This window comes from Triticum aestivum, chromosome 1A (assembly GCF_018294505.1).
Source record: "Triticum aestivum cultivar Chinese Spring chromosome 1A, IWGSC CS RefSeq v2.1, whole genome shotgun sequence".
Classification (NCBI taxonomy): Eukaryota; Viridiplantae; Streptophyta; class Magnoliopsida; order Poales; family Poaceae; genus Triticum; species Triticum aestivum.
In genome coordinates, this window is record NC_057794.1 from 481142255 (window position 1) to 481153344 (window position 11090).

General features: G+C 44.6%; 1 protein-coding gene across 1 annotated transcript; it reads left to right on the forward strand.

Annotated features, from left to right (window-relative positions):
- The first annotated feature begins 5798 nt into the window (after positions 1-5798).
- LOC123058634 (BEL1-like homeodomain protein 9) lies at positions 5799-10740 on the forward strand. The gene is made up of 4 exons (XM_044481340.1): positions 5799-7071; positions 7886-8259; positions 9507-9567; positions 9742-10740. The coding sequence occupies exons 1-4, from the start codon at positions 6388-6390 to the stop codon at positions 10345-10347; spliced, it is 1725 nt and encodes a 574-aa protein (XP_044337275.1). The 5' UTR covers positions 5799-6387; the 3' UTR covers positions 10348-10740.
- The last annotated feature ends 350 nt before the right edge of the window (positions 10741-11090 follow it).

Genomic DNA, 11090 nt, shown 5'->3' on the forward strand with positions numbered 1-11090 from the left:
GGGCCATTTTTCGCCGGAAGTGGGCCGAAAAGCGACTAGGAATGGACCGATATCGGCGCCTGGGGCGATGGCTGGATGCCCAACCGCTCCCAGAGCCGATCCTACCACCGGCTCGCCCCCAGGCGGCGATTTTTATGCCTCCTAGGGGGCCAACGGCTGGAGATGCTCTTATTTATGCAAACAAGAGCAAAAGCGTTCGTAAAAGTTTTTCTTTTTTACTTTCAGTTTATCAACTAAATTGCTTGAGGACAAGCAAAGGTTTAAGCTTGGGGAGTTGATACGTCTCCGACATATCTACTTTTCCTAACGCTTTTCCTCTTGTTTTGGATTCTAATTTGCATGATTTGAATGAAACTAACCCTGGACTGACGTTGTTTTCAGCAGAACTACCATGGTGTTATTTTTGTGCAGAAATAAAAGTTCTCGGAATGGAATGAAACTTTGCGAGGATTTTTTGTAGCAATAAAGAGAATTTCTGGAGCCAAGATCCATCTGAAGGGGGCACCTGGGTGGGCACAACCCACCAGGGAGCGCCCGCTCCTGGCGCGCCCAGGTGGGTTGTCCCCACCTGGTGGCCCGTAGACCCTAGAACCGACGCTATAAAATCCTATTTTTCCAGAAAAAAATCAGGGAGAAAGACTTATCATGATCCACAAGATGAAGCCATTGTCACCTCCTGTTCTACATCGGGAGGCTAGATCTGGAGTCCGTTTGGGGCTCCGGAGAGGGGGATCTTAGTTCTTCGTCATCACCAACCCTTCTCCATCGCCAATTCCATGATGCTCCCCATCGGGAGTGAGTAATTCCTTCCTAGGCTCACTGGTTAGTGAGGAGTTGGATGAGATTCATCATGTAATCTAGTTAGTTTTGTTAGTGCTTGATCCCTAGTGTCCACTATGTTCTGAGATTGATGTTGCTATGACTTTGCCATGCTTAATGCTTGTCACTTCGGGCCCGGGTGGCATGATTTCAGATCTGAACCATTTATGTTATCACCATTATATCCATGTTCTAGATCCGATCTACCAAGTTATATTCACCTACTACGTGTTATGATCCGGCAACCCCAGAGTGACAATAGTCGGGACCACTCCCGATGATGACCGTAGTTTGAGGAGTTCATGTATTCACCGTGTGTTAATGCTTTGCTCCAGTTCTCTATTAAAAGGACGCCTTAATATCCCTTAGTTTCCAATTGGACCCCGCTGCCACGGGAGGGTGGGAAAAAAGATGTCATGCAAGTTCTTTTCATAAGCACGTATGACTATTTACGGAATACATGTCAACATTATATTTATGAACTGAAGCTAGTGTTGTATTGCCCCAGGTTATGACTGTCACATGATGAATATCATCCAACAAATTGCCGATCCAATGCCTACGAATTTATCTTATACTATTCTTGATAAGTTACCATTGCTATCGTTACTGTTGAACTTGCTACAAAATTACTGCTAACACTGTTACCGTTATCGTTGCTATTGCTATTGTTACTTTTATCAAAACTATCATATTGATGTGCTACTGATCAGCTTTCATCATCGCTTCTACAATATGTTTAGTAAAAGCTTTATTTTGTTCGTAGGCATTGGATGAATTTATCATGGATTGCAACAAAGAAATACATTTACTCAAAGAGCAACTATCATAATTAAAGTATTTGTAATCCAAAAGAGTGGGCACATCACTAGTTAAAGTTTTGACCTCTCCAAACCCAGTTTTATCAATTTTTTCAACAAGATTTTCACCCTCTGAATTAAGAGGACGCCCTCTAGCTAAAGTTGACTCTTCTTTAGTCCTATTTTCAACAAGTTTAATATTAGTAAACAAGGAATCAATAGAAGAAACATCAATCATCTTAGGATCTTCATCATTGTTATGAAAGCAATCGGTAGAAAATGCTCTTCCTAAAAATTCTCTTTTAGCTCTAAGCATAGCAGTTCTTTTCTTACTTTCATCCATAGAAACATATAAATATGTAATTGATTCATTGACATTAACCTTAGGTGGAAATTTTTTAATCTTGAGATTTTCTACAACAAGGGAAATTCTATCAATGCTTCTAGACATATCATTGATCTGATTCAACTTTTCTTTTATCGTAGTATTGCAAAAAAAATTAGCATTGATAAATTATTTAATATTACTCTCAACATAAGAGGGGTTACTATTATTATTGTAAGAAGAATTACCATAGGAAATGCCATAATTATTATAGGAATTTCCGGGGAAAGGCCTAGGATTAAAATTACCTCTATAAGCATTTTTATTAAAATTGTTTCGTGAGACAAAATTCTCATCTACGGGATCACTATTTTGTTCAACAAAAGTAGACAAAGGCACATCATTAAGATCAATAAGAGCATTTTTACTAGCAACCAAATTTCATAAGAGCATCAACTTTTTCACTCAAAGTACTAATTTCTTTAACCAAATAAACTTTTTTACTAGGAGGTGCTCTTTCGGTATGCCATTGTAAATAATTTGCCATAATATTATCTAGAAATTTAGTAGCTTCACCCAAAGTAATCTCCATAAAAGTACCACCCCCGGCGGAATCTAAAAGATTTCTAGAAACAAAATTCAACCCCGCATAATTTTTTGTATAATCATCCAAAGATTTAAACCATGAGTAGGACAATTTCTTAGCATCAATTTCATTTTTCCCCAAACATGTTCATGCTGAAGTTGCTTAAAATTCATGATTTGAGTTCTAAGGGAAATAATTTTCATGGGCAGAAAATACTTAGTAATAAAAGCATCTTTGCCCTTATCCCAAGAATCGATACTATTGTGAGGCAAAGAAGAAGACCAATATTTTGCACGATGCCTCAAGGAGAAGGAAAATAATTTCAACTTCACAATATGTCCACATCCTTTTTCTTTTGCATATCACACAATTCTACAAATGTGTTTAGATGGGACACGGCATCCTCATCAGGAGTACCAGAAAATTGGTCTTTCATAACAAGATTCAGCAAAGCGGCATTAATATCACAAGACTTCGCACTAGTGGCGGGAGGAGCAATCGGGGTATTAATAAAATTATTAGTAGTAGCATTGGAAAAATCACAAATTTTGGTATTTCTTGAGACATCGTGACTACACAAACAAGACTGAAAGCAAACAAAAGATCTGGCAAGAAAAAGGCAAACAAAAAAGAAGGCAATTTTTTGTGAAGTGGGGGAGATGAAAACGGGAGGCAAATGGAAAATAATATAAATTGTAAGGAGATGAGATTTGTGATTAGGAACCTGATAGATGTTGATGATGTCTCCTTTGGCGTGGCTTGAATTTGCGTCGGTATTTCCCGAAAGAGGAAGGGACGATGCATCACAACTATGGCAAGTATTTCCCTCAGTTATAAAACCAAGGTTATCAATCCAGAAGGATAACCAAGCAACACTATGTAAACGGTACCTGCACAAAGAACAAATACTTGCAACCCGACGCGTAAGAGGGTTTGTCAATCCCTCCACGGTAAAAAGATAGATTAAATTGTATGTAATTGGATAAATAGATCTAGTAAGAACGCAAAAAAGTAAAGAAAAGTGTAGCAAGATACTTTTTGGGTTTTTGAAATAATAGATCTGAAAACAATATGATAAAAGATAGACCCGGGGGACCGTAGATTTTACTAGTGGCTTCTCTTGAGAAAATAGCATACGGTGGGTAAACAAATTACTATTGGGCAATCGATAGAAGATCAAATAATTTTGACGATATCCAAGGCAATGATCATGTATATAGGCACCGTGTCCAAGATTAGTAGACCGGCTCCTTCCTGCATCTAGTACTATTACTCCACACATCGACCGCTATACAACATGCATCTAGTGTATTAAGTTTATGGAGAAACAGAGTAATGCAATAAGAACGATGACATAATGTAGACAAGATCTATTCATGTAGGAATCGACCTCATCTTTTTATCCTTAATAGCAACGATACATGCGTGCCTCGCTACCCCTTTTGTCACTGGGTGGGGACACCGCAAGATCGAACCCATCACCGCGGACAGGTTTCATGGAATTAAAAGTTAAGATATGTTTTTCAATGACCTCAATATCACTATGTCCATCCACGTTAACATTACACAATATTTGTGTGTGTCCCACAACCTAAACAAACTTCACGCACATGTGCCACATCATTAGCTATTCCTCCCCTATGCCTTTTCTCTCCGGGGCCTAACCGTTCCATAATGATGCACAAGTAAACAAACCACCCCCCCCCCCCACACACACACACACACACACACACACATATATATATATATATATATATATATATATATATATATATATATATTACTAATTACTTGAATTTCCAAATACATTGTTTTTGTCGTTACTATGACATATAATTGATGAGTATGAGAGCTACAAATCTCAATGGCAATTGTTTTGTTAAATCTAAGTTGCCTTAGATTTTTTTTAAGTATAAGTCGATGTCCTAAGTCATATGATATCCCCGTGTGATGTGGTTGACACACCGACAACAAAAATCAAGATTAGATAATATGGTTGACTCCATTGATACGAGAAAATCTTCAGTGACTCGCAAAAACAGAGAGAGAATCTTCAGTGGCTCGCAAATAAAGAGAAAATCTTGAGTGACTCGGAAAAGAAAGAGAGAAAATCTTCAATGATTCGCAAAAAAAGAGAAAATCCTCATATGACTTAGTGGAGACTACATGGCCCAATCCGCAGTAGTGGTTTGTAGCACAAGCAACAAAATCGATAAAAATAGATGAATAATGGATGGCTAGGAGGTTCAAATGTGTGACTTGAAGTTCCTCAGGTAACTTGGTGAGTCTTAAGAGGTCACGCGTGGCGAGATTGTAGCCATTAACAAGGTACTCAAAATCCCCACTAAGTTTTGCATGTGCAGCTTCATTCAGTTATTGCAAAGCTATATTTTGTTTTGCCACCTCTAGAGACATTTCATAAGGAACACTTTTCTTGCAGGAGATTTTTTTGTCAATAATTCTATTTGTAGCTCTCTCGTGATGATTATGCTCGAGGTGCTTCACATTCTCCTTTTTTAGGGTCTTCGGCCCATCTGCGCATCTCTCACATCCCACTAAGAGAGGACATGAGATCTTGTAACCTCTCAAGCGCCTTACCACAAAGAGGTTTCGTGGATTTAAAAGCTAAGATCTCTTTTTCAAGGACCTCATTATCACTATGTTCATCGGCGTTAACATCGCATAATATTTTGGTGTGTCCCACAAGCTAAACAAACTTGATGCACATGTCATTTCATTAGCTTTTCCTCCTCTATGCCTTTTCTCTCCGGGGCATAATCGTTACATAATGATGCGCAAGTAAACAAACCACCCCACATATACATTAGTAATTGGTTGAATTTTCAAATACATTGTTTTATTTGTTACTATGACATACTCCCTCCGTCCCAAGATAAGTGTCTCAAGCTTAGTACAAATTTATACTAAAGTTGGTACAAAATTAAGACACTTATTTTGTTTAGCTTGTGGGACATAAATTTCAATGGAAATCGTTTTGTTAAATCTAAGTTGTCTTAGATTTTGTTTAAGTCTAAGTCGTCTGATATCTTTATGTGGAGTTTTGTTGGGTACACACCGACAACAGAAAATCAAGATTAAATCATCTTGTCGACACCATTGATATGAGAAAATCTTCAATGACTCGCAAAATAAAAGGAGAAAATCTTCTCCAGTGAACTATTCCTATGTAGACCGGGGGAAAAACCCACGGACCGCTCCGCTCCCTCGGCGTCGGCGTCCATAAAACCTGGCAGAGCCTCCTGCCCGGCGCCGGAAGTACAAAACCCACTACCCCTGGCAGGCAGCCTGGCTCTCCCCTCGCTCTCGCTCGGGTCATCCATCTCGTCCATCCACCTCCTCTTCCTCACTCACTCACACGAACGAGCAGACCAGACCAGCACCAACTCCCTTTCTGCCTTTCTCTTTCACTGCTCACCATTTCCCGTCGCCCTCCTCCCTCCTTCGCCTCATCCTCTGCCGCGGCTAGCCTAGCTGCTGCGCGCACCTTTGCAGAAAGAGAGAAAGGAAAGGCACCCCACCCGAACCCAGCCCGACGCCACCACCAAAAACGCACAAAAGCAGAGGGACATCAGATCAGGTCGGCCGATCGAGCGCGCGGCGACGAACCCCTGCCAGTGCTCCCCCCCGGCCAGGCGCTCGCAAAGTGCGGGAGCCGCTGCCTTCTCGATCTCCCCTCCCCCTTCCTGTCCTCCACCCCTCCCTCTCTTTCTCTCTCCCTTACTCTCTCCAGGGCGTCTAGCCAGGTAACCGAGCTACGTCGCGCGGCCTCCGAGGCTGGGCGAGCTGAGCTTACCTACGTACGCGCGCACGTACACGGCCGCGCCGCCGCCATCGCCATGTCATCAGCCGCTGGCGGGTACGGGGGCGGCGCCGAGCACCAGCACCAGCATCAGCAGCACCACCAGCACCAGCTGCTGCTTGGCCAGGCCGCCGCGGGGCAGCTCTACCACGTGCCGCAGCATAGCCGCCGCGAGAAGCTGCGGTTCCCGCCGGACCCGGCGGACTCCTCCTCGCCCACGCCGGGCGCCTGGCCGCCGCCCACGGTGCCCTTCTACTCCTACGCCTCCTCCTCCTCCTCCTACTCGCCGCACAGCCCCACGCTGGCGCACGCCCACAACCAGCTCCTGGTCCACGGGATGCCGGCAGGAGCCCAGATCCCGAGCCAGAACTTCGCGCTCTCGCTCTCCTCGTCCTCCTCGAACCCTCCGCCCCAGCAGCGGAGGCACCTCGCCGGTGCCACCGGGCCGTATGGCCCCTTCACGGGCTACGCAGCCGTGCTCGGCCGCTCCAGGTTCCTGGGCCCCGCGCAGAAGCTGCTGGAGGAGATCTGCGACGTCGGCGGCCGGCCCTCGCAGCTGGACCGCTGCTCCGACGACGGGTTGCTCGACTTGGATGCCATGGACGCCGCCGGCGACGTCGGCCACGAGATGGACAGCAGCGACCGCGCTGCCGCTGAGGGCGTCACGGTCTCCGGCGCCGAGCAGCAGTGGAGGAAGACTAGGCTCACCCTCATGGAAGAAGTGAGTTATCAATCATACTATGTAGCCTCTAAATTCCCTTCTCTTCATGCATCTTTCTCTTCCGTTCCCATGTCATAATTATTTTCTTCTTCGTGGAGAAGAATCTGACCAACATCTCATGGTCACATCACGGATGCAGCTTGTGAATCTTTATTCACTGTGGTTCCACAGCTTATTTCTTGTGCTCTCGATTTGATGGTGGTTGATATGTATGGATCATGATATCTGCTCTTTTGGATATATTTCTTTGCTTATTATATGCCTCACTTATTGTTGCACTGTTGGTGTTGAACAATTATTTTCTTTTGGTCTTCTTGTAAAACTAGCAGCAACTTGATCTGGAGTCGATGATCAAAAAGTTGCACACAGTAGTGGTTCATGAACATGAAATTAGAACAGCCAAATTCCACAGTATGCTCTAATTTTATTTCATAAAAAAATTCAAGTTGCTGCTTTCTAAGATTCCTAGAGTTTGTCCTCTTTCAGCATGGTTCTATACTCATCGATGTAAAGCTGTAAGATTCTGCTGTCCATGTAGTCCCAGCTTCTTGCTTTTTCTTCATAAAAGCATAGTACACACTGGTTTAATTTAGCTCAGGAAAGTTGTTTCCCTTCATGTAATCATAGCTAGGTCAATAATTTTGAAGTGACATATGATCTGGTAGTGTGCACACATCTACACACGATAATCCGTTTCTTTCAAACAACTCATCTGTACAACTTCTTACCAAGATTGTAGGTGTTTATTGGCTGCAACAACTAAGGCAGTCCCACTTATTATCTCTGTTCTAACACAAGCACAACAATCTTGTAGGTTTGCAAGCGATACAGGCAATACTACCAGCAGCTCCAAGCCGTGATCTCCTCGTTCGAAACCGTCGCCGGGCTGAGCAACGCCGCCCCCTTCGCCTCCATCGCTCTCCGGACGATGTCGAAGCATTTCAAGTATCTCAAGAGCACCATACAGAGCCAGCTGCGCAACACCAGCAAGGTGGCCGCCGGGAAAGACAGCCTTGGCAAGGAAGACATGGCCAACTTCGGGATCATGGGCGGCGGCGCCGCCCTTATGAGGGGAAGCAACGCCAACACGTTCAGCCAGCCCCACAACATTTGGCGGCCTCAGAGGGGACTCCCCGAGCGCGCGGTGTCGGTCCTTCGCGCCTGGCTGTTCGAGCACTTCTTGCATCCGTGAGTACATGGCATGTCCTCCATCATATTTGATTTCGTGTTCATAACATGGAGCTGCACTATGCAGTTCTTGAAATATACTCCCTCTGATTCCGTAATACTTGTCTTTGAACTAAAACCATGACAAGTATTATGGAACGGAGGGAGTAATTACGATGGTATCTTAGCTGTACCTGCAGCTGGCAAATGCGAATGTTTATACCCATAGTAGGGTAGCAGTGACATGACATGCCATTATGATATGCTGCAAGTGCAACTAACAAACGATTCCTTCTAGTGTGAGCATCGTTCATAGATCCGAGACATGGGATAAATGCCTGAGATAGTGTGCAAGCACAAGCAAACCTATGGCTTCAGATCGTTTGCTTTACTGAAAGTTTATAAATCTTATTTTCGTGGGCACCCACTGTCCACTGAAATTGCGGATCCTTCCGTAAAACTAACAGGAGAAAAGGAATTTTGTAGAAGTGGGGGGAAATCCTTCCGTAAAACTAGATCTGTGTCGACTGTCGATTGGTACCGTATGATAAGAAGAACGCTCAACTATCATTAAATGCATGTCTTTTGGGGGGTTCCAGCATGGGTCCCACTTGAAATTTAGTTTCTGACGATTGTACACCAACTAAACAGTGGGCTCTCTTTGCATCTAACTTATAGGCTAGGCACCAAATCTAAAAACGATGTCACTATATCTTTGCCGCTTTTGTTAGTGGTGGTCAATTCTCGTCGATCTGATGATTTGATGGAGACTGCACTGCAAATAACATATACTCCCTCTGTCTCGTAATATAAGATGTTATTACAACCGAAGATGAGATGAGACGGAGGAAGTAGACATGTCAAATAGGGTGCATCCATGCTTTATCAGCTTTCTGTATTTTGTTACTAGCAATATAAGTGTGTACTATAGAAAAACTTGTTCTTTCACACTTATTTTATTTCCTATATATTTCCTAGTGTAGACTTCTACACCTGTGTTCATAAAATGCCGGTTTGAGTGAGTTACTGTTCCTGAGTTTACAATGTGATTTTTCCTAAACTTCTTAACTGAACTAATTTGTTGTCATAAGATATCCTAAATGACTAGAGCACATAATGACATGCTAGCTTTTAGGTCTAAATGGCGTAATGTAACTTCAAAACAATGTCCAGTTTTTTTACGAAGCTTCTAGTTAACCTGTAAAGATGTTGCTGCCTGCCCGAATGGTTCTGTATTTGCCATCCCTCTAATGCTTGGTGCTTTCCAGGTACCCAACTGATAGCGACAAGCAAATGTTGGCTAAGCAGACAGGCTTAACGAGGAATCAGGCAAGTAACCATTTCATGTTTCCAGTGATTCCAATGTAACTCTTCATGCCATGCTGGCTTCTAGCAAGATCTCTTAGCACCAAGCACATACTACTTGTACTATAAAATGAGCAAGTTATAGAACTTTGAAAACATTGCCTGCCTGATGATCTTGAAACATTTCATGGTGGGCAGGTCTCAAACTGGTTCATCAACGCAAGGGTTAGACTCTGGAAGCCAATGGTGGAAGAAATCCACAACCTGGAGATGCGGCAGGGGCACAAGAGCTCGGCCGCCGACAAGAATCAGCTCGGCGCGCAGCAGCAAACCCAGCAGCACTCGCCGGACAGCAGCGGGAGGCCCTCCGATCCTTCAAACTCGCAGCAAGGGCAAAGCAGCAGCATGTCACAGGGCCGCGGCGCCCACCACCACAACGCCTCTCGGCACATCCAGAGCGAGCTCTCCCCGATGACCCACGACATGGCGGGACAGGTGAGCTTCGCGTACAACGGCGGCGGGATGGCCGCGCACCACCACGGCAGCATGGCACTTTCGCACCCCCAGCATGTGGAAGGCGGCGCTGGGAGCAGCGGCGGCGTCTCCCTCACCCTCGGCCTCCACCAGAACAACCGGGCCTACATCGCCGAGCCCCTGCCGGCGGCGCTCCCGCTCAACCTCGCGCACCGGTTCGGGCTGGAGGACGTCAGCGACGCCTACGCGATGGCGGCCTCGTTCGGAGGCCAGGACCGGCACTTCACCAAGGAGATGGGCGGCCATCTGCTCCATGACTTCGTCGGGTGATCGATGAACAAACACATGCATGGTTGCTCCATTGCTGGGCTCGTCAGCATGCAACAACATGCAGATGAGATATTGTATGCTGGCTGATCTGGTCCACGTGTATTGTACTAGAAGTAGGATGATGAAGGAAAACAAGCTGGGTGCATTGGTACATATGCCTCTCGCGTAGGCCCTGGAATGCTGTCAATATTTGACACAGTGGGGCTACATCGAGAGCATGCAGTGCAGAGAGAAGCACTACCTTTAAAAGGCTGTTGTAGCACGCAGTTCTTCCCTATTTGTTCTGATCCTAGATTAAGCTGCCTTATTAACCCTGTATCCCACCCATTGATCGACTTGCATATGCGAGTGCTCCCACCGTGGCAAATAAAGGGTGCTCCATTTATGAATTTATCTTTATTAGCTAGGCTGCAAATTTTATCTGTCATCACAGTAATCTAAAGATTCTACTCTACAGCATGCAGCTAGTGAGTGCCGAAGCTTCAACGTGTATTGTAGCACTAGAATATGACTGTGGACTGGATAGATAGATAGATAGCCTTATCTTCTCTGATCTTGCGTAGTTAGCCTTTCCCATGTACCCGTATTAAACTAAGAAATCAGGTGGTGGGGTGTTTAACGAGTGATCTTGTTGCATCCTTAGATGGAGTAGCCTCCTAAAGTCTGGACAAGACATGATTTTGCCCCAGCTGCTGAACTTTCGCTGGCATCCTTCCTCTGTTAACCACCCTAACAGCAACTGT

Excerpts from the sequence above, each read along its gene's own strand:
- LOC123058634 (XM_044481340.1), top strand. The coding sequence starts at position 6,388 with ATGTCATCAGCCGCTGGCGGGTACGGGGGCGGCGCCGAGCACCAGCAC. Across the intron at positions 7,072-7,885 it reads GGCTCACCCTCATGGAAGAA|GTTTGCAAGCGATACAGGCA; the intron begins GTGAGTTATCAA and ends ACAATCTTGTAG. Across the intron at positions 9,568-9,741 it reads CAGGCTTAACGAGGAATCAG|GTCTCAAACTGGTTCATCAA; the intron begins GCAAGTAACCAT and ends CATGGTGGGCAG.